The sequence below is a fragment of the Amblyraja radiata genome, chromosome 10, assembly GCF_010909765.2.
Source record: "Amblyraja radiata isolate CabotCenter1 chromosome 10, sAmbRad1.1.pri, whole genome shotgun sequence".
NCBI classification, from domain to species: domain Eukaryota; kingdom Metazoa; phylum Chordata; class Chondrichthyes; order Rajiformes; family Rajidae; genus Amblyraja; species Amblyraja radiata.
The window spans coordinates 38,140,522-38,165,357 of NC_045965.1; the positions used below are offsets into that span (position 1 = coordinate 38,140,522).

The 24,836-nt window shown below is 39.2% G+C and overlaps 1 protein-coding gene across 5 annotated transcripts in view; it reads left to right on the plus strand.

The window, feature by feature from the left end:
- elavl4 (ELAV like RNA binding protein 4) overlaps window positions 1-24,836 on the plus strand; it is a 101,991-nt gene that overhangs the window by 2,449 nt on the left and 74,706 nt on the right. Inside the window, exon 1 of one of the 5 annotated variants that reach the window (XM_033028566.1) lies at window positions 21,126-21,349. The exons of 1 other annotated variant lie outside the window; for it this stretch is intronic. In XM_033028566.1, the coding sequence (XP_032884457.1) occupies window positions 21,341-21,349 (9 nt within the window). In that variant the 5' untranslated portion in view covers window positions 21,126-21,340. Of the gene's footprint in view, window positions 1-21,125; window positions 21,350-21,638; window positions 21,796-21,850; window positions 21,971-24,836 lie in introns of those variants that run through there. 3 more of the 5 variants (XM_033028569.1, XM_033028564.1, XM_033028567.1) reach the window with 3 other exon arrangements.

Here is a 24,836-nt window from a genome sequence, read left to right on the forward strand (position 1 = left end):
TCATTCCAGCATCTACAAGTCTCTTGTGTCTCCACTCCATTTTAATCAGTACCCACTTTGCACAAGTTGTCCACATGTGATCCTTCTCTTATTAGCCATGACAGGCAAACCATAACAATGGGAGGCCTTAAAGTGGAGATGTTTCAATTACAATTTGAGTACATTTCCATGAGGGAGAAGAGTAGGGCTACCAAAAAACAGGGCTCCATGGATATCCAAAAAGATGGAAAGTGATACAGAGCAGAATAAAAGAACATATTCTGGATAGCAGATTAACACAGGCTGGTTACAGAAAGTAAAGGGAGTAAATTAAAAAAAAATCTGAGATGGATCCTGAGAAAAGATTAGCAGCAAACATATAGAAGGAAATTCAAAAATATTCTTTCAGCATGTGAACGGGAAAGGGATTCCAAGACTAAATGTGGGACTAATCAAAGGCCAAAGGGGAAATTAACTTGTGGAGACATAGGGCTTAGCTGAGGAATGACTAAGTACTTTACATTATTCAGCAAAATAGAATCAAATGAAAAGGTGATTGAGATTTTGACTAGATTTAAAAAGTGATAGTAAAGATATTCATTGTGTTAGCTCCACATAAAATAGCTAAATAACCACAACACGATGGGAAGGATCTATGTTGCTGAGGGAAGTAAAGGAAAAACAGTTGCAGAGCTCCTGGCCATAATCTTCCAAACGTCGATAGTTTCATAGTATCCTAGGTCTGGTAAAACATATTTAAGTCATTTAGACAAGCACTTGAATAGGCAGGGCATAAAAGGATAAAGATCTAATGCATGCCAATGGAATTAACATAGATAAGCAGAAAGATCAGCATGGATGTGGTGAACTTTATTTCTGTACTATTCTGTTTGTATGACTGGAAAATTGCAAATGTTGCACTAAATTCAAAATAGGTTGTTGGGATTAAGCCAGTAACCACAGATTAGTCCATTTAATTGCAAGAACAGAATTAACTGTCACTGGAATAAGTGTGTATTGATCAGAGAGAGCATAGTTTTATTAACCATTACATTTATTTGATGAAGTAACTAAGAGGGTTGATGAAAGGAATGGTGTTAATATGTATAAATAATTCAAAAATATATTTGATGTGGAGTCATAAAATAGACTCAACATTGAGATTGAAGTTAATGGAATAAAAGAATCTTTCAAAGCATGGATAGAAAATTGGTAAATCAGAAATTAAGAGGGAACATACAAGTGAAAAGTTTTTTGGACTGGAGGGAAATGTACAGTGGAGTTTCACAGAACTCGCTTTTTCTAAGTATAATGATTATGTGTACATGGCACAATTTCCAAATTTGTAAATGTCAGGTTTCAGTCTCCTTTATTTTTTTTTAGTAACCTTTATTACTGTGAATTACCATGACGTCCCTTGCAAATATTTCACCCTTAGTTTATTATATTATGTTAAAATTGTGATTACAGTTTACTTGCTTCCATCACTTGTAATGATACCCACCCAATCTCCTGCCTCATCTGGTGGCACTCTCAAACACTCTTTGAAGACTTCAAACTGCAGGCCATGGTCAACATCCCATTCTCCACATCCACATTTTAATCCTATAAAATTTATCTGACTGCACTCCCACTTGTCTTGGCCTTGATAACTTGATCTTGATAACTTGGCCTTCAGAAGTGAATCTACTCAATTCTCCCCTAGAACTACATTTTCAAGTAAATCTCTGAATCCTGATTAGAAACACACTTGCAGAAGGATTGGTTGTATTCAATGTGGATCTACCTGTGCACACACTCTGCATAAAAGGAATTTTGCACAATTTAATCAAGATAGCAATAATTTTCATTTTTCCAGCATCAACCATATGTCATGAGGTGTTATGACATCAATGAGGTATATGTCACCAATGTTGTTGCAAAATGGGGAACCTTCCTTATTAGCATAAATTGGAGCTTTAGGATGCACCTCATGACATTGCTTAAGCACAACTAATTTCAGAGTATAGTTACCAGTATAACTAATTAAACTAGTTTAACTAGTGTAATTTTGTGACATTTTGTCATTTAAAAGGACACTGTTGACATTGGGAGATCTGCCTGCGCAGCTTGAAAAAAGTTCCAATGTTTTCTATGTTCTTTAAAAAATAGTGGGGTTTTATCCCCTGGGTTTAACTGTTTAGATACTCATCCAATGGTTGCCTCAGTGCTGATACCACTTGGAAGTGCCAATATGGCAAGAATTGTCTATTGTTGAATCATTTTAATTTATTAAAATATTTTGAAAATTGGAATATGAGGTGCTGTTCCTCCAGTTTGCCTGTGGCCTCACTCTGGTAATGGAAGAGGCCCAGGACAAAAAGGTTTGCGGCGGAATGGGAAAAGGAGTGAAAATGGTAGCAACCAGTGACAGGTGATTGGATCACATTGGAGGTGACTAGGTTAGTAAATGTTGGAGGGAGATACGTTGGACTCTGTGGCTGGTGGGGTGAAAGGTGAGGACCAGGGGAATTAGCCATGTTCCGCCTGGGAGGAAAAGGAGCGAGAGCAGAACTATGGGTCATAGGATATGCAAGCGAGGGATCCATCTCTGATAGCGGGGAAAACCACATTTACTAAAGATAGAGGACACCTGGAATGTCAGAAAGGAAAGCCTTATCTTGGGATCAGATGCGACAGAGATAAAGGAATTGAGAGTAAGGGTCGGCATGGGAGGAAGTATTGACCAGATTGCTGTGGTAGTCGGCAGGTTTGTAGTCGATGTCAGTCGATACAACCATCACCTGTGATGGAGACAGAGAGATCAAGAAACGAGAGAGGGGGGGGGGGGGTAAGAGAGTACCCTGGCTTGTGGAAGGACTGTTCTTACCTTGTCTCATTTTATTCTCATCTCTGACCTTTGCTCAACCATCTGCCTATCAACAACCCCCCTCACCTGTGTTCACCTAATACTTGCCATACTTTATCTTTCCCCTGCCCCTCCTCTCTTCTAATTCTTACCCCCACCCACCCTCATAATCTGTCTGAAGAAGGGTTTCAACCTGAAATGCTCCCTATCCATGCTCTCCCGCGATGCTGCCTGACCCGCTGAATTACCTTGGAGTTTTTTTAGTGGAGGGAACTTCATTTGTTTGGAATTGACTAAATTCTAATCCCCAACCGAGAAAAACTGATCCTTTACCACAATTCAAATATTAACACCAACATATTTCACCATTGATCAGTAAAGAGAGCTGAGAACACATATTAATCCTTCACATTCTGCTCTGCAAGGCCAAATACACTTATCACAATACCTGAATAAATTAATTCTTGATCCATCTACTGAGATGACTGACTAACATTGTTTTGGAGTCCATAGCTCACTTTTCTATACATCGTAAGAATGTTTTTTTTCTGTATTAGTCAAATCAGTGGAGACTCTCACACCTGAGGAACGTGAGGTACGGGTGTTGGGAGTTTTCGGGAAAAGGCAGGAGAATGGGGTTGAGAGGGAGAGATAGATCAGCCATGATTGAATGGCGAAATAGAATTGATCGGCCAAATGGCCTAATTCTGCTCCTATCAGTTAGGAACTTATGAACCACCTCCTGCGGATTTTCCTGTGGTGGTACTATCAGGTTTCCCGGCCCCAAGCACACAGTACTTTTCTCCAGATATTCATCATGCTGAGGGGAATGCCAGATCTTCACCTCTCCCACTCTTGTCCTGTAATCTCTCTCCTCATAATTACCACTGTGTCTTACTGGCAAATTGGAGGTTACTTAAAATTGGAGAATTCAATGTTCATACCGAAGTATATATTTTCCTGATAGATAATATGGGATAAAGTAATGAATAGGGTTTGCACAATTAAAATTTTTGCAGTAAATGATGAAAGAACAGACCAAAACCTTTAAGAATTGTAGATAGACACAAATTGCTGCAGTAACTCAGCGGGACAGGCAGCATATCTGGAGAGAAGCAACGGGCGATGCTTCGGGTCGAGACCCTTCAGAACCGAATCGTAACCCGTTCCTTTTCTCCAGAGATGCTGCATGTCTCGCTGAGTTACTCCAGCATTTTGTGTCTATCTTCGATGTAATCCAGCATCTGCAGTTCCTTCCTAAACCTTTAAGAATTGTGATCTGCCTTCTTGAAATCACAGTTAAAGAAGGGTCGTCTTACCCGAAACATCACGCATTCCTTCACTGTAGAGATGCTGCCGGTCCTGCTGAGTTACTCCAGCTTTTTGTGTCTAACTTAGTTAATTATAGACTAATTCCACTAAAGGTTAGACATGAAGATAATCATATATCTTCTATTTTTCTCAATGGCATTTGGCACACTTGGCATCTACTTGAGCATAACAGATACCATTCTGGACTGATGTTGTGAGTGTGAAATATCATCAATTAATTGAGAGGAAATTGTAAACTTAATTGATTGTAAACTTCTTTCTAGATTGTGGTAAGGTCTATTGCTACCAGAATATTACTTTCAAAGAAAGTATTAAACCATGCACAAATGTTTCTTGAAGAAAATCAGGAACTTAAAACAGCAGATCAGAAAATGTTTCTACCCTGTAAGCAAACTGCAATGGATCAAAACTGGCTGGGAGGCTCATTTGGAGAGGTTAATGTGTGTCATTGAGTGTCCCAAAGCTATTCATTATGGTGGATGTCAGAGCCACTGGATGGTAGTCATTAAGATATACTACCTTACTTTTCTTTTGCACTGCTCTTCTTGAAGCAGGTGTTGATCTCAGAATGGAGTAGTGAGAGATTAAAGATGTCTGTGAATACCTCTGCCAGCTGAACCGCACAAGTCCTGGGGACATGGCCAGGAATTCCATCTGGGCCAGTTGCTTTTCGTGGATTTATTTTCATTGCCAGAGCAAGGCCACATTGCAAATTGGAGGAGTAACACGTCATATTCGGCGTAGGTAACCTACAACCCAACGGTCTGAAGGGTCTCGACCCAAAACGTCACCCATTCCTTCTCTCCAGTAATGCTGCCTGTCCCACTGAGTTATTCCCGCATTTTCTGGCGCTGCAAGTGCTGTAAGGCAGCAACTCTACCGCTGCGCCACCACCGTTATATGAGTTATAACAGAGCCAGACAAAAATATTTAACTCACCCCAGGAAACAGATATGTTGGTGTTCTTATGCAATGGCATAACTGTGGTCGGAGGAATGGAGGCCCATTGGTTAGAGAAACTTGTTTGAGTTTAACTTCTGTTGTTATTTGAGTAGCATTACTTACATTTTTACAAAGTGGTTACCAAGAAATATGTTTTAATGGATATTTCGTATTTCTTTGTCCTCTACAAACTAGTGCCAATTTTAATACAATACAATACAATACAATTTATTTGTCATTTGGACCCCGTTGAGGTCCAAACGAAATGTCGTTTCTGCAGCCATACATACAAAATGAAAAAGACCCGAGACACAACACAATTTACACATACATCCATCACAGCGCTGTGATGGAAGGCAAAAAAACGTATCTCTCCCCTGCACTGCCCCCCGATGTCAGAGTCAAAGTCAAAGCCCCCGGTGGGCGATGGTGATTGTCCCGCGGCCATTAAAGCCACGCCGGGTGATGCAAGGTCGCGCACCGGGTCTTGGTGTTAGAGCCCCGGCGGGCGCTCGCAAAGTCCCGCAGCCATTCCAAGCCGCGCGGGGCGATGGTAAGTACCCGCTCCAGGTGCTCTTCAACCACGCAACTCGGGCGGGAGAAGTCGCCGCTGCGGAAGCCCCGAAAAGCGGTCTCCCACCAGGGACCCGCGGGCTTCCGGTGTTGCCGTCCGCCAGTCCCGCAGTTGCAGCCTTCGAATCTCCGGGGGTCAGGTCGCTGCAGCGCTCCACCACAGCTCCACCCGCTCCAGACTCGGCCAGCCCCGTGATGGTGAGTAGTCCGCAGCTCCGCAACTGGAGCCCCAGGTCGTTCCTGCTGGAGGCCGCTCCACGTTGCCCAGCCCCAACGACAACGGAGACCCGACAAAGAAAAGGTCGGGTCTCCCGTGCAGGGGAAAGATTTTAAAGTTCCCCCCCCACCCCCACCCCCCACACACACATACCCCGACAAAAAAATAAATAAAAACTACATAGAAACGAAACAAAGATAATAAAAAGACAGACGGACTGCAGAGGCCGCTGCTGACGAGAGTCGCGCCGCCCACCCAACATAACCAACCCAGTAAATGGATAGTCATTTATATGTCGTCTTCTTCTTCTTCTTGAGAATGAAACATAAACCAAAGGAATAGTTAGATCTCAAGCTGGGTGTTGAGCAGCCAGGTTGTTGTCTCTGCGTCAATGTCTGCAAGTCCCTGAGCTCCATTTGGTGGGTGGTAGAGTGGGCACCCAGAGATGACATGGTTGGCTGTCTGTTGTTCTGCTCCACATTCACAGGCTGGGCTCTGGCGGAGTTCCCATCTCCACATGCTGGCACTGAAACTCCCAACTCCAGTACGAAGTCTGTTGAGCTTCACCCATGCTCCCCTGGGGAGGTCAGATCCAGGGGACAGCTTTTATCTGGTGAAGAAATGTAGCTGTGTAATGGAGATAAGGTTGCCTTCCACTCCTGTGACCACTTGGTGGCTATCCAGTGTGCTTTTGGCTCAGTTGGTTGGATGGATGCTAGGAGTTGTTTTCCATGTGGAGCAAAGGGATGACAGGACTTCAGTCGGGATGGCCTCTGCTCTCTGCTGATAACCTGATGGAGGAGGTGATCTGAGTCCATGGCACGACGAGATAGTGCCAGAGTTGCTGCATGCCTTCGGATTCCTGCAGGCGAAATACCTGCAAGTATAGTGACTGGAGTAGGTTAAAGGCACCCCGTGAAGGTTCGCAAGGTGCTGCTCAGGCTCGTGTCTACCAGGCTAGTATGCCTACTTCTACTCCATACGGGTGCGCAGTAGTCAGCTGGGGCATACACAAGAGCTAAGGCAGAGATGCGAAGAGTGATGGACTGGCTCCCCAACTTGTTCCTGCCAGGCGTCGGATGAGACCGCTATGTGACCTTGTCGCGGAGACCAGCCAGGTGTTGACGAAATGTAACCGACCTGCCCAGCTTTACGCCGAGTTAAATGGGTGTTTGTTGGCAGTCCAAGCGCCTGTTATTAACAAAATCAGCTAGCTCTCGCTTTGCTTCCTTGTTGTTTAGATGGAATGCTGTTGACACTGTTTTGCCTTCGCTCAGCTTTAGACGCCACTGTCGTAGGTATACTGCCAAAGTCCCCATGTCTTGACTCAAGGAGCTTTCGATTGTCTTCCACTCTTTGTGACTTACCTCCATTCAGTTCGCAATAACCAACCTGATCTCCCGGTGGCTCAGCACTTCAAAATCCCCCTCCCATTCCGAATCTGACTTTTCTGTCCTGGGTGTCCTCCATGACAAGGGTGAGGCCCAGCGCAAATTGGAGGAATAGCACCTCATATTTCGCTTGGATAGTTTATAACCCCAGTGGTATGAACATTGGCGTCTTCAAATTCAGGTAGTCCTTGCTTTCTCCCTCCTTCCCCTCGCATTCCCAGCTCTCCCACAACCTACTGTCTCCTCCTCTTCTTTTCTTTTTCCCGCCCCCCCCCCCCGACATCAGTCTGAAGAAGGGTCTCAACCCGAAACATCGCCTATTCCTTCGCTCCATAGATGCTGCCTCACCCGCTTATTTTCTCCAGCTTTTTTGTCTACCACCCATTCACACAAGTTCTGTTATCCCACTTTCCTCGCCCACTCCCTACACATTAGGGGCAATTTTACAGAGACGAGTTAACCTACAAAGCCAATGCGTCTTTGGGATGTGGGAAGAAACCCACAAGCTAGCAGGGAGAATGTGCAAATTCAACACAGACAGTGCCCGAGGACAGGATCGAACACAGATCTCAGACGTGTGAAGCAGCAAGTCTACTAGCTGTGCCACTATATTTTGTTTTCCACCACACAAAAAATTATACGTTGATAACTTTGGTTACTAAAAAAAAAGAAACTATCCATTTTCAGTCTTAAATCTCTAAGTCACGCTATGTCCACCTTTGCAGCTACTTTATGTTTTAATTCAGTTCAAGACTATGGCACAGTACATTGGCCATAAAGTTGCTGCCTAAAAGTGCCAGAGACCCGGAATTGATCCTGAATATGGGTGCAGACAGCACAGACAGTCTGGAGTTTGCTCCTTTTTCCTTTGATTGCATGGGTTTTCTCCGGGTGCTCCTTGCACATTCCAAAGGTGTGCAGGACCCTTTTTCAGACCCAACCCAAAATGTAATATTCTCCTTTTGTCCAGAGATTCTGTCTGACCTGTTGAGTTACTCCAGCTTTTTGTGTCTCTCGTCCGTTTAAACCAGCATCTGCAGTTCCTTCCTACACACACGATACTATACGATAGAACTTTATTAATCCCAGGAGGGAAACTGTGTGTGTGGGTATATATATTATACACACACACACACATATATATATATTTATATATTCATAATAAATATACACTGTTTTGTTTTCTCATTTATAACATTGTTTACAGAGTACTATGTTTGCATACACAAAAATGCTGGAGAAACTCATCGGGTGCAGAAGCATCTATGGAGCGAAGGAAATAGGTGACGTTTCGGGCCGAAACCCTTCTTCAGGGTTTTTGGTGTGTCCGCCAAAAAATTGTGTCCCCCGTCCCCTCCATGTTTTGATAGCGAGTTCCGCTCTTGGCCAGGACCTTGTTTCTTTTAACTAGATTATTATTAACCATTTACATTGAGTGACACCAATTTAATAGTATTACGTGACATTTAATTTACCTAATCCTGTATTGCATTCATAAATCTCCAGATAACTTGGAACTGTGCCGGTCTGAACATCTGGACAACATGTGCCAAATAAAGAAAATTAAATAAAAGAGAAAACAGTGGACTTCCAAGTAAGGGTGATTCCTTGCCACCCTGAGTCTCCGTTGGCAGGTAGAGGGGAAAACCTCCTCCCAGAGGGCCCCTCACTAGAGGTGAAACACTCCATTTCACGCATCCTAGTATCGTCCAACGTCATCCGATAGCACTTATTTTCTAGTCCAAAAGAAGTCGTGACACAATAAAAGCTAGTTGGATAGGGTCTGCTCAGACTCCTGTAGTCGCTCTTTTGCTGTCTCACTCCCATCTTCGCTCCTCTTTCCAACTCTCTGCCATGTCATAGCCTGGAGAAGACGCTCCATCTCTGGGTCCGCCAGCTCCTCAGCGCTGTAATCTGGTGTCTCCATGGAGTAGCCTCTCCTCCTCAGCTCCTGCGCTGTGTCTTGTGCACTATGATATGTGCATATTCCTGAGTCCCAGTGAATGCGCATCTTATCCAGCGGGGTCTGGAAGCGGACACCTCTCTCCATCAGGGCCCTCTTTATTCCCTTATATGCCTTGTGCTTCTGGACAACCTCCGTTGCATAGTCGTGGTCAAATGATAGATGTCGCCTGTCAATCATTATCTTCTTTCCCCAGGCCTTTTTCAATACCATTTCTTTAGTATTAAACTCCAGAAAATTTACCACTATGGACCTAGGTGGTGCGTTATGTTCCGGTTTGCGAGCCAAAGCTCTGTGCGCGTGCTGGATCCGTACGTTGGTGTCCGTTGTTATTGCGAGTTCAGTTTTCAAAAGTTGCTCCACAAATTCAGACATTAATTTTTCTTCTTGCCTTCTTTCTCTTCGGGTACGCCGTAGATGCGAATGTTATTTCGTCTAGACCGTCCTTCCAAATCAGTCAGTTTTTCTTGCATGACTTTCTGTTTTTTCATAGATTTAAACAGCACATTTTTCAAAGCCATGCTAATTGTCTCAGCCTCTTCGATTCGTGCCTCTGCTTTGTTTAGTCTGGTTTCATGGGCGTGGATTTGTTTGGAGTTAGCAGATAGTTTATGGTAAATTTCTTGCTTCAGATCTTTGAGTTCGGCTTTCATGTCTTCTTTAAGTTTATGTAAGCACTTTATATTCAGCCCTGATGTCCCAAATTTCCTTACTGATATTGTGAAGCATTGAGCATACGGTTTCTGCCGAGTCATTGTTTGAGCTTTGTCCATCTCTGGTGAATTCTTTCTTTCTTGTCTCACGTTTCTTTTGACTTCTAGTTGTCGCTCCCCCACTCATTCCAATACAGAAAACTGTGAATTATGTGGCAATTAGTGAATTAAGGGAGGCTAGTTTTAAACTTGGTATCGAGAGCTCGAGATTAAGCAGCCATCTGCTCGCCTCGCCACCGGAAGTGAGGCTGTTAGAATTCAACATATTTTAATTGACCTAAACAGATGACAGAAAAATTACTGTCCATCTAAAATTAATTGGATCCATCCACACTCAAATCTTGTTAATCTGCTGGCACATCAAATATGGAACTGTAAATGTAGATTATTATCTACTAATCATTAGGGGCCTATTTAAATTTTTCAGTCTTGATAAGGTTATTTCTAATTAAGACCAGCTCATCCTTACATCCTGTATCCAAATCTTTCTTAACACCTGTAGAACAGGCAATTTTGATCCTGCTATAAATAACAATGATTTGATAAGCAAAGAAAATGATTTTTCACTTCTCATTCCAACAACTGTAGTGGATAATTTTAGGCTATCAGAAATTAAAGTGCATTGGAGAATTGTGAAGTTAATGTTGTCAGGAATTAAGTCATAGCAAGGGTGGTATTGAGGATAAATGATCAGTAAAATTCAGAAACAATTAAAAATACAAAACACCTTTAAAAGCTTTTATTTTATCAATTTTATAATACACAAAAATATTAGGAAATGATTTAAAATAATCAAATGCATTTTACTCATTTAAATTATCAAATGAAAATGAAAATTATATTTTACTAACCCTTCTCTCCAGAGCTCTTATGTTTTTCTCTCCATTAAAATCAATGAGCCCAGTGGACAACTAGCAGATTGAAAATCCAGGAACATTTCTCTTTCCCTCTGGACCCACTGAATACACAGTTGTCCACTCAGTGGTGACCAGTTCTGCAGAATTGCAGGATTTCTGCCATTGCTTGGGAATCCACAGTTTTCACTCAGTTAGATAGGTAAATGGAACTGCCAGCTTTTTGATGGAAAATCCAGTCCAAATGGAAAATCCAGTCCAAAAGAGATCCTCAATCTCTTTGCCTTAAGGGCACATCTTTGCAGTTTTTTACTTTGTTTCTTTCTTTTATTCAGTACATTTCCCTCAAAATGTGTTTAGGTTAATTTGTCATAACTGAGCTGGTATCGAATATTGTAAATCTGAGATTTAGGCGATATCAGATCCTGCTCGTTGAACATAATGGCCTCAAGAGTCCTGTCCAATAAATGGTGATTTTTATTGAGCAGTGGATCAGACCATACAAAATGAACAAATTGAGTTAGCTCAAACCAATGCCACCATTTGAATGTTGCCAGCATGGTAATTCCATGCTCAATGAGATGAGGTGATGCTTTGTGCCTCAGATATTGTTGAGGTCTGTGAAAAAAACAGGCCGTTGTATTTAATTATTTATTCAATGATCTTAATGCTAGTTTGAAGATATTTGTTCCAACAAGATTACAATAAAAGTAAAATATCAATTAACTTCCAGAAGATAAATTAAATATCAAATGCACAAAAACCGCAAACGAATAAACAAAGCAATTCCAATATGGACTGCAGAACTAGTAATATGATGTAGCTGCATATGTGCAATTTTGTGTAGACCAGTGAGACCTTTTGCTATCATAGAATGAAAACTGGAAACGCTCAGCATGACCAGATTAGAAGTGAATCAAACATTATATATTTTTATTTCAGATTTCCAGCATCTCCATTATTTTTTACTTTCAGCCATATAATGATATTTACCTTAGAGCTGTTAAGCAAAAACCTGAACTGAAGACATTGTGACGCATCAAGAAAGGTGAAAGTTTGTTCCGACTGGCAGCCTCACTTTTAAAAGTTTGAAATTAGTCAGGTGTGAAGTAAAGGGGTGAGACTGTGCATAACTTGATGTAGGGATTCAGTACATAAGGTTGGTTTTCTGAAAAACACATGTTTTAGTCAGCATGAGAAAACAAAGCACTTTGTGCACTTGGTTTTACTGCTGACTCCATTTATTTATCCTCTTTAAACAAATAATTAAAACTATTCTGTTTGTTTCAGCAAATTGATTCCTGGTTTGGAATTATTAAGTAGGCTGGGCCTATACTCTAGATTAGAAGAGAAATAATCTAATTGAAAATTCCTAAACTGTATGACAGGTAGATGCAAAGTTGATGTTGCCCCAAGTGGGGTGACTATGAATGGGGTCACAGCCTAACAATAAGGATGTGGCCATTCAGAACTAAAATTTCTCCACCCAGAGGGTAGTGATTTTTTTTTTTGCCATCCACCACCCAAGAGGGTGACGAATGCTCTACTTCTGAGTGTATTTAAGACAGATGTTGACAGATTTTATAGATGTTAAGGAAATCAAGGGATATGGGGTTTGCTGCAGGCATTAAGATAAAGGATCAAGCATGATGTTATTAAATGGCAGAACAGGCTTGAGGGCCAAATGACCAGCCCCGCACAACTCCATACGCCCCTGCGGTTCGAAATGGGACCAGCCCCGCGCGGCCGTACGCCTCAAGCGATCACGTTTGGTCGCGCTAGACGCATGCAATCGCATGCTGGTGGGACAGGTCCTTAAGATTGCAAAATTAGTGGCATACATTGTGATGAATGAGTTTAAATTAGCAGCCCAGAGGATTTCATAATGTGCATTAAAAACTGTTTCCTACAACAATAAAAAGTGGGATCAGCCAATGAACAGTTTATTTTCGATCTTGTTATGACGGGTTTAATTAACACCAAGGTAAAATATTAACTGGGTAAGAGTGAATAGAGTTTCACAATGCGTTTAATATTCTTAAATTCAACATTAAAACTTAAGTAAAGCCCATTACAGTGATACAAAAGTAGAACTGGCAAAGATGCATCTTAGTAGGTGACCAATGTTTGTATCAAGAAATATTTGTACATTTTAAACCAGATTTTGTCTCATTTTACAATAACTTAAAATTAAGAGTAGTTTTCAGATTAAATGTAGAGCTTTATAAAGTGACGAAGATTATAACCATGACTATTGGGGCAGTTTTTTACGAGTAAAATCAAAGGTTGAACTAAGCATTGATTAAAATAAATAAATAAATGGGAGTGCAAACTTGCAATAATTTCTACAAATTATAAAAATGTAATTGATTCTTAACTGCCAGAGCAATTGGGGCTGACCAATGAATACGAGAGGGGAAGAGCAATAATAAACACTAAATGCTACCTTCAGAACTTTGGAAAACTAGTACAGCTTTCATGTGCAAAAGTATGTTATAAAATCCCCCCTAACAGGTAACACCTTAGATATTAATGATGAATAATATTTTGAGGCTTATCATCTTGCCAACTAAGTATTTGTAGGAGAAACATGATCTTTCATACTTTTGCCATGATCCTGAGACAGAAATGACTTGAGGATGGACGAATGATATCACAGTATCTTAAATGAATCAGTCACGTAATTGCACACTTGCCCAGGCAGGTGCATTTACACGCTCCCACACTTCCCTGGCCTTTAGGGTTGTTTTTACATGACAGATAACCAATTGATCATTTTTGGATCTCCAGTATTTGCTTTGGCTTTATATACTACCTATTCCTCAAAATGTAGGACTTTGGCTCTGCATTTGCACAAAAGCCTTGGCATTAATAGGTTTCACGGTTAAAGGACAAGAAAGCTGAAATTATTGGGCAGTTTACAGTATGTTTGCTTGCTTTGCTGAGCATGAAATAGGAAATGAACCACAGATGCAGCCATCAAGAAACCAGTATAAAGTCTGTTTTAGAAGGATTTCATAATACTCCTGCATATGAAAGCTCCAGTGATTCGCTAATAGACTGAAAATGACACAGCCGCTACTGTTTATTATACTGTAATAAGCACTGCTAAGCAGTACGGCAGATGGTGGCACATCAATAAGTCAGTATTGATTGGATAAATTTGCCTTAGGACAGCACCATTTTAAGTTGTTTTTAACTTTCTTCTGTTTCCATTTCCAACAAAAACGAAGGGCTGTGACTGAATTCTGAAAAATAATTCATTTCAAACAGCATTTTGGGGATTATTATTTGCTCTCACTTTATAATGACTTACAATTTTTCATTGTATTTGTTTTATGTTTTATGATTTTACGACTCCAGAACAATTCAAAATAGGCCACATCCGAATTTTTAAAAACAGCCTTGTCTATACAAAAACAATCATAAGTTTAATACATCACAGATATATAATCTACTGCATTGATATTATTTAACTAATAACTGAATTGTTTTGTTCCTCGAATTATTCTTATTCCTCAAATGGAAATGTTGAAATTGTTATATGTCTATTGATTCAAATTAAGGCCCAATTACAAGGATTTATAACCCTTAGATCTTCCGTCTCTGTGGACCAGTCAGAACATAAATTCTGTTTTGCAGATCTGGGTGAAAGTAAGATTGATTATGCTACAAAATGACCTATATGTTTCATTAAGTTAGCAAAACAAAATTTTCTTGACTAGTTGTTCTAAGTAACAGCGTATCATTTAAAAATCATTCTTCTCAAAGGTATGTTGAGTGGCTTTGAGTCTGAAGACCTTTGTGCTGTAAGACCAAATCAAAGACTTAAGGCAAAAAAGGAACTACTTTTCTTGAACTCAACTGGTCAAGTATCATCACCTTAGAAGACAGATCACCTGAATCACTGCGAGCAGTTACTTCTGTATACCCTTTCCTTCACTGAATGTTTGGAGGCATCTACCTCGAACGGCTACCAACCTTCAGATTCAGATTCACTATCTATTGAACCTGCAGGATGCTCCCGATCAATCCCTTCCACCACTACAATTCTATGCAGCGCCAGCTTGTGTTAGCATTTCATTTTTGTGAGAATGGTGAAAGGAGCACCAATGCCTTCTCAAGTATCGCTCTTCACTGCAAATTTTCCGCATTCTATTCTAGCAACCTGGGTAACCTCAGGACATCTTCACATGCTTTGAATGTGATAAAGTTAATTTTCCTAGCCCTCCCCTGCCTTCCACCATTGTCTGCTTAACTGGGGCATTTGAATAATATTTAGTTGTGACGGGTGTCAGGATACTCTTTTTGGGGCTAGTTAAATGGACTAATGTAAATACAGTCCCTGATAGCTACCGTCCATTGTGAGATTGTGAGAATGGTAAAGTTAGAGTCGACAGCAGAGTTTGTGACTTGGGACCCAAATCTCTAACAGCCAAGAGTTCCTCACTAAAGTGTGAACATCTAATTGGGGCAAAAACAAAAATTGCATCCACATTTCAGATCTGCATACTTCCCTGCACAAGATCTTTAGAAGATTTTCTGAGCTGTCCTGATGTGAGCTGTCTATCTTCTTCCGATCTCAAACACCTCCAAGATCAACTCCAGCGTCCCAAGCTTTTCTGTGGTTCGGTGTCAGAGGTTTTCGGGAGAAGGCAGGAGAATGTGGTTAGGAGAGAGAGATAGATCAGTCATGATTGAATGGCAGCATAGACTTGATGGGTCGAAAGGCCTAATTCTACTCCTATCACTTATGATCTTACGATATGCAATGTTTTTCCCATCCTCCCCCAACCCTCTCAGCATTTCCTTTGGGACTGGTGAAATTTAGGGTGAGAGCCATATGCCCAGAAAGGTCATGTGCTGAACAGGGTTTTACTCTTTCTCCAGGAGCCAGCACTCAGTCAGAATAATAAGTCGAGAGGCATATTGGCAAAAAGAATATACAGGTTACCCCTGTGAGCCTAGAAAACTGCTCATGTTGTGCCTTTCCCATAATGTGAAGCAGCGCTCAGGAAATGCAAGATAATAAATGCTGTGTTTATTTATTTTTTTTAAAGATAAATTTCATAAGAACACATTTTTTCTTCCATATCTCAGACTATTTGGTAGTGATTTCTGAATTTTGCAAGGGAGAATTACCTGAACCAGTGGCTTGTTCATCATAGGAAAATGGAAACTTAATCAAGATTTTATTATAGTCATCTTTTGAGAGTTATATATTTGACTGCAAAGAAAAAAACAATTGTAGGTTGGGTAGACAGTCAGAGCCTGTTTCCCAGGATAGAAAAAACAAATACTAAAGGGCATCTCTTTAAGTTGAGAAGGGCAAAGTTTAAACGAGATGTGTGGGGCACCATTTTTACAGTGAGTGGTGAGTGCGTGTAAGTCTTTGCCAGAGTTAGTGGTTGAGGCAAAAACAATAGGCATTTTAGAGGCTTTTGGATAGGCATATTGATATACAAGGACATGGATTATGCACTTTTTCCAGCTTCACAACATCTCCTATAAAAGCGTGACCAAAACTGAACACATATTCTAAATGTGGCCTCACCAATGTCTTGCACTACTATACCATGACCTCCTAACTTCTATACTGCTCTGAGTGATGAAGGCCAATGTGCTGAAAGCCTTCTTGACCACCTTATCTACCTGTGACGCAACTTTCAAGGAACTATGCACTTGCACTCCTAGATCCCACCGCTCTACAACACTCAGGTTGTACAGCTACAACGTCTACAGCTCTGCCCTCATCAACCATTTAGGTCACATCTTCAAAAAATTCAAATTAAATTTGTGAGAAACGATCTCCAATGCACAAGACCATGCTGACTATCCTTAATCAGCCCCTGTCAATCTAAATGTCTGATCCTTCAGAATACTCTTTTGTAAGTCTATTTATTCTATAACTTTCTGACCACAAAGTTATAGAGGCATGAAATGTGGAAACAGGCCCTTTTGCCCAACTTGCCCGCACTGATCAACATGTCCCATCCACACTAGTCCCACCTGCCACTTGGACTCCCAGGAGTCTCCCTGGCTTGTAGTTCCCATGGTTTCTCCTGCAGCCCTTCTTAAATAGAGGCACAACATTTGCCACCTTCCAATCTTCCAGCACCGTAATACTGACTGCCCTCAAAACACTTCCATTGACTGCCTCAAGTTCCCCAGTCCTCGTGTCTTTCTCCACAGTAAGTACAGAGGAGAAATACTCATTGCACATCCTTGCTCATCTCCTGTGGCTCCACACAGAGTTAATCACTTTGATTCCTGAGGGCCCTGATTTATTCTCTTCGAATTATCCTTAATATTATCTGCCAGAGCTATCTCCTGTTTTCATTTTGCCCTCCTGATTTCCTTTTTTAGCATGCTCCTCAGTTCCCGAAACTCCTCCAGGGTGCTTATGCTTTCCCCGTGCATCCTTTTTAATCTTGAACAGAGACCTAATTTCTCTCGGCAGCCAAACTTCCTTACGCCCACCTGCTTTGCCCTTCACTCTAACCAAAACATGCAGGTCCTGGACCCTTGTCAGCACACTTTTAAAAACATTCCAGTAGCTGGATGTTCTTTTTCCTTCAAACAACCTGCTCCAATCAACTTCAGCGAGTCCCTGTCTAATACCATCAAAGTTGGCCTTGCCCCAATTTAGAATTTTAACTTGTGGGCCTGCTCTGTCTCCATCCATAACTATCTTAAGCATAATAGAACATTGGTGCTGGTCCCAAAACGCTCATCCACGAACACCATTCACTTGCCCCACCCAATTTCTGAAGATTAGATCATCGGTTAGCCTCTCCCGTGTAGGGTCCTCTACATATTGTCTGAGGAAACTTTCCTGAACACATTTGACAAATTCTGCCCCATTTAAACCTTTTGAACTATGACATTCCCAGTCAATATTGGGAAAGTTAAAATCCCCTTAATGGAAGCCTTACACGACAACCTTAGTCCTGCAGCTCCTGAAGCACCTGTACCCTGGAACATTAAGATGCCAGTCCTAGCCAACATGCACAGCGACTTCCGGCTGGTCACCTTGAGAATGTCATGCAGCTGCTCCAAGACATCCTGGACCTGGCACCAGTGAGATAGCATACCATTCTGCACTATCGACTGTTGCCACAGAATCTCCTGTCTGCACCCCTAACTAAAGTGTCACCTACCACTTTGGCTCTGCCTGATGTAACACTTCCCTGCTGAGCCTCAGTCCCAGCTTGGTGCCACAGCTCTGCCTGGTACTGCTTCATATTGCCATCTCCCCCCCCCCCCCCAACAGCGTCCAAGAGGCTGTATCTGTTTTGAATGGGAATGGCCGGCCACAATTGTCACCTGCACAACGTGTTTATTTCCTTTCTTCATGGTCACCCAGCTTTTCTCTTCCTGTACCTTGGATGTGACAATCCCACTATATGTCTTGTTCCATGTTGTAGATTCTAATTAAATGTGTACTTTAAATGCCCTCTTTTTGCTGGAAGAAGATAAGATTGGAATAGAAAGAAAATGTTGAATAAAAACAGTAAATGCTGGAAACACTAATTAGGTCAGGCAGCATCTGTGGAACAAGAAACAGAATTAATGTTTCAGGTCCATGGCCTTTCTTTCAGACCTGGGAAAATTTGGAAAACTAGCATGTTTAAGCTTTGAAAAGAATGGAGCTGGGTTCACCTGTTTATCTAGCGCAGTGTTGGGGAACTATGAGGTTTGAGGCAGTATAGGGTAGAATTCCTGCGAGAATGAGGGCAGTAACTGTCTGAGAGATAGTGACCTGATGTTCAGTGATGGATCCTAGGACAAATGGAGATATGAAAATATATTAGAGAACTGTAAATCTTCACCATAGCGATCGTTTTGCTAAACAACAAACTGCTTTTGTCCAATCGCTTTTGTGACAGTGTTGGGTTGGTTCTAAATATAGGAGTGCTGCAGATTCAGAGATAGGTGGGGGGTACAAAGTTAGGATATGTAAAGGATCGTGGAATAAGTTGAGGCTATTGTTGTCATGTTGGCAGGTAGTAATTAAGTGATCCAGAGAGCATAAAAAGGCCAGGGACACTGGCTAGTGAATCAGAATACCTGCAGGCAGAAAAAGGTTCATAGTTTGTGCTGAAGTCTCCAGACCAAAGAAGTGGGCATGGAAGATAAAATTATAAAGTGGTCTGTGATATTAACAGATCTTACTGTGCTATTCACAGTTTTCTAGATTGAATGAGATTTAATTATTTGGGATCAAGATAATCAATTAATTATCAGAAAGCTTTCAGTTTCAGTATTTGCCTTTTTAATATCTTTAGTTTTTCAAGTTTCTTCGTAAAGTCGTTCATATTCCCTCTAACCAATAATGGTTACGAAGACTTAATTTTATGTCGTAATATTTCTGCTTTTTTAGTATAAAGAAGGTAACTGATGTAAGCATTAAAAGATGTAGGGGAAAATTTAACTTTGTGTACACTGCTCACCTTGTGGTAATTCAGAGAACTGTAACTGGAGGAGAATATTTGCTCAACAGCCATGTTGGAGTAACAAAGTCTGATGAGCAATACATCTAACATCGTCTTAATGCGAATTAGATAAGGGAAGAAATCTGTTAGGTTACTGCAGACTAAGACCAAAGAAAAAATGACCAATCTGTTGTGTATATAATGTTGAAAACAAGGTCCCTTATGTAAACGTTTTGGTTAAATGTGCTTCAAAAGAAGTATTTTGATTGTGTAAAAAGGAACTATTCAGTGAAATGTTTGAAATTAGCAAGACGCTAAATGCTGCTTTATTCAATAATGAGATATAGTATGCCTGCTTTCTTGATAAATGTTTCCACATAGACTGCATAACTATTTTCAATAAAATAAAATTGTTATAGCGTTTTGGCAATTAGTTTAAAAAGTCAAACATAATGTATTATTTGTGTTGTTCAATAGATTCATTTATGTTCTATTTTAATGCCTGAAATGTTATTGTGTTTATTATGTCAAAATGCAGAAGAATTGCTGCTTATGAAACTAAAAGGATTGGAATATGGTTGTATCAGGATTCTGTGAGCTTGATAGCTACTGATCCTGAGGTACCTTTAACCGTAGAGATAAACAGTTTGTTAATCAGGCACTGATGAGAGATCATGGTGATTGCAGACAACTGTCATGAAGGTCTCGAAGATTAACATTACCTGATCACTTTTCACAGAAAGTGGGCCCTATCATCATAGGTGGAAGTGATTGCTCTTTTAAAGCAAGGAAAAGCGTTTAGTGGAAAAGCTATGATCCGCCATCTAATGTGGAGTACCAAGACAAGGTTTTCATTTGACACAAACTAAAACCGTGCCTTATTTATTTTATATTGTTGCCAAAGCATGTTTGTGTTCCACTTCTGGAACCGTTTCATTGATTTGACTATTTGAATTATGATGTCCTATTGCTGCTTGCAGACCAAAATTCTCACATGTTCATTAATTTGCCACACATTTTTATTTCTTAATCAATGGGCTAGAAAAGAGTCTTTGATTTTATAAAAATATATACCAATGTACTTGTTTCTCAGAAACAAATTTGTGTTTTTGGTTGTGTTGGTTCCACTGCTAGTGTTAGGAGAAGTTATATGTATGTTCCTTACTTCTATTTTAAAAGTTACTAGAAAAATAACATTGATTGGTTCACATTATTTTTACATTTACATTGAGAATAAATATTGTATTGCTTAACTTGAAATAGAAGGATTTGAAAGACCAGAGTATAACATTTTGTTTCAAGTTATACAATGCCAGTACATATTATTAGAATAGTTCTGAATATCACGTCAGAACATGTTCATTTTGGATAATAAATAATACAAAATAATTGTTTAAGGGGGAAAAAAGCATTTGAAGGCACTAATTCCTTAAATAAATGTCATTATCTCTGTGTAACTTATTTATACATAAAATAGTGTGCGGGCTGAAGATTTTACATTAATTATGCACATCTTGAAAAGCAACTGTCTGAGTAGATAAGATGGAAGAAATTGAAAAGCTCTGTTTGCCTGACAATGGATATGAGATGCAGGCATTGAAGCATGTTTGAGATATGGCATCTTGACTTCAGCAGATTGCAAATTATTGATGTGACTTGCAAATTTATAGCAAACAAAATTGAGTATCTGTGTGTGTGTGTTGGGTTTCTTAATTCTGGCCTAATTACCAGGGACATGGTGCAGTTCAAAAGCTTTTCTCTGTTATGGATAGAGGTCACTGCATCATTAACATCGTCAATCTTGTAAAGGCTAATTTCAATAGGAGCTGATGTCATGACAGCCTTTTATTTTTCTAGCCAATCGGATATGAACAGTAGTGACAGATGGTCCCATAAATGGGAGTAAAGGGGTAAAGCAGCCAGCCAATTCTCTGGACCGGTTTGTCTCCGGCAACTTAAATTCATTACTGCTTTATAATTTTATTTTGTGTAAACAATTCCACTGTTTTTTTTGGATCTTAACAAAGGAATTGAAATATCAAAAGTCTTCTGAAGATTTCAAGTTCAAAAAGATATAATCCTTTGCAGTGAGAATGGTTATGGTAGGTACTGCGGCTTAGTATAATTTTATTTTGCTTGGAAATGGTTCATTGTATTATATATTTTACTATTTATGCATTAGTGAAAATCTATTTGTAAGAAAACAACAAAATCGGAAAATCTATTTAATATCCAGGCATGAGTGGGGGGTGGGGGGGGAGGGAGAGGGAGAGTGGGCGAAAGTACCTTACAATGGTTACAATGATTAAAGAATGTGATTTATGTGAGCACCCGTACAACTGCATATTGTATTTCAAAGAGTTTGCCATCGTGACCTCATCAGAGAGGAGGAGGCTTGTGTACTGTTATATGTTGAATTGTTGTCACTCGATTATATGAATGTTGTAGCGAGGCATGCCTGCTTCTACGTAACGCCCTTTTGGTTTTGATTAACTGAAGACCAGAAATCTCTTGCTAATCAAAAATGGAGTGGGGTGGTTTAAAAATGGTAGGTCTTTACAAGATGTGCTGTTTTCTTCGCTATCAATAACATGTTCTTTGTTTATTATAATATTTGAAAACATCGGGCCGTTGTCTTAATAGAGGAATGATATTTGGCTTTTTAACCATATTTCTGAGGTCTATGAACATCAAGCATGTATTCGACATGACAATTTTAAGACGTATATAGAATTATTCATTTGTTTTCCATTCATAGTGTTCTGTAGGCATATTTCATCAGCTACTTGTTTTGATGGGTGTAATATAAATAAGATTAGATTGAACAGCTGAACTGAAAGTGATAGCTAGAAGGAAAAGCCTGTGAAAGGTTGCCAGGGAAACGAGCTAAAGGAAGCTGAACTGAGAGCAGGTGGCAGTCATATGGGAATACATGAAGCAAACAGTAGAAAGGCACTGTGATTGTCTTCTCCATTCAATGAGGCACAACTTTAATTGTTTCAAAAGGTGTTAATTATGTTCCCGACTGGAGGCTACCTCAGTTTAGGCTTTTATTAGACATTTGTGCTTTAAAAGGAAATAATATATTTAATTGGATTGTCTTAGTGCAGAAACCAACTTGTCAAAGGAGTAAAAATTATATGAGCCAATGAGTAAATTAAAAATTTGATATATAAACTGCCAATGAATCTGCACTCCGATGGGACTACACTGATGGTAGCGGTTGCGATCATTGCTTGAATTTTCCAACAGATATTCTGTATGGTCTACCAATACAATTATTTGAATATGTATGACATAGATCATAATGCTGTAAAGTTATAACAATTCAGTAAAAATGTTTTGTTTTAGTAAAGATAAATGAATTAATCTTTATATCAATAAGAATGATGCATTCAGTTTGAGGTTTTGAAAACAAAGATGCTGACTATTAACCTGAGGTAGTCGCGTTCCTAATGTGAGCTACCTTGCATTATATTTCTGGAATCTGTTAAGTTTATCCTTTTGGTATTTGCATGTTATTTTTGGGAAACTATTTTGATGACCTGAGAATATCATAGTGTAAAATAATATTAGATCACGAAGAATTTAGTAAGGCCCGTGAGTTAAGAAACACATTGCACAACAAATTTTAATTGTACAGATCATGAAGATGAAAGGTTTAACGAAAATACGTGTTGCTTGTCACATATCAATGCAGTGTACTGTAGGGTACTTATTTCTCTACTTGTGTAATATAATTAGGTGTTTCTTTTTGTGTAAAGTATTCTTGAAATATCTGAAATATATCAATTTCACTTTAAATATTTTAATATTAATACATTTCTGATAAGATACAAAATACATCATTCTTAAATTAGAAGTTTTGGTGTCTATAAACCAATTTTATAATATTACGTTATTTTTCTCATTTAATGTAAATATTCCATGAGAAATTTATGAAAATGATTTTAAAATGAAATAACTTAAATGGTATTAAATACATTCATTTTTAATGTCATTAAGAACATTCAGAAAATCTCAACGATTCTGCAAACATCAATATTTTGCAATGATTTTGTTTTTGAAAAGTTATTATACAGGTGCCTATTATGTTTTTATTCTAACATTCTTCCATGAATTTCAATCCTGTTGCATTTATGACAAAAAATCAGTAACAGCTAAAGAAATCTTTTTAATGTATTTAAAAATGCAGCTAGAATCCTTTCTGAATGAAATAATTTAAGTTTCTTTAGATGAAATTAATTCAGACCATAATTGATCCAAGAAATTACAATGATTTACAATTAATAACTGATGAAATTGCTTGTTGCTATTTGTCTTGCAGAAAAAGTATGTCTAACAATCATATTATGAGTATAGTCTTGCAAAAATAGTTATTATAATTAGGTGTTTATCATAAGCAGTGCACAATCTCAAAGTTAAATCAATTATAGCCTTTTGTCATCAACTCAAATCAACCTTCTGCCTGCATTTCCAGGTTATCAACAATATTATATTTATACACATGAATTCAACTGGATTCTTAGACTTCAATAATATTTTTCTTTACATCAGTGGCTTTGTGGTGTAATATAAAGAAGTTTGCAAATTGTGATAATTTTGGAATAAATTATTCTGATTTGATTAATAATCATTAAGTATTGACAAGTTTGCATTTCTGGTGCTATGAAACAGTAAATTGCATTTTGTGGAATTTTGCTTAGCTGCACCTGCGCATAACTTGAAATTATTTGGATTTATTCATTTCTCTAATGGAATTTAGTTTCAGTTAAACATAAATATTACAGATTAAGCACAAGGGTGCCCAATTTTGCAATTGAAAGGGCTCAACTTGTAGCAATGCAACTTTAACGAGGGCTCAATTTGCAGCAATACAATTGTAAAAACTGTAATCCACTTTTGTGGTATCTGTAGCTTAGACTACATGATTTTAAAAGAATAACCTTTAAAAAGGATGTAATTGAAGGCAAAGAATTGCTGGATTATTGTTTTTGGGAAGGGGTGGTGGTGTTAGTGTTCATGGTGTCTCAAAATAACTGGATAAAGGAAGGAAGTCAATTGAGTATATAGAAATGGATATGTTCTTTTAGGATATATACTGCAAAGTTTAAAAAGTAAAGATGCTAATGCAGATTTTATTTCCAATATTGGACTCTGATTGTATGCATTTTATTCAGACATTTAAATACTTTTTGGTATAAATGCAAGTTTTCAGTGCAAGATTCACAAATGTGGCAAGTCATTGAACCATGCAGTTTCTCCAGTTATCACATTAAAAATGTCTTTTTTTTTGCTGTGCTAGTGATTAAACAATGATAACCTTGCTGTTTTTGCTACTGATACCAGTGTCTGCTGCTGCGTAATGGCTGATGCAGCCTGCCTTGTGTTTCATGGAAATTTATAATAAAGCAAAAATAATTAAGGGAGGTTTGTAACTCTGGTGAAATTTTACCATGTTATCAAGGACTGAAGTAGCAAGTTATTTTTGGCATTTGTATTGTGCATTATTTTGCATGACTCAATTTAATACATATTTAAATACACAGTTCCTGTTCAGTTATTGATACTTAAGACAATTTGTAATGT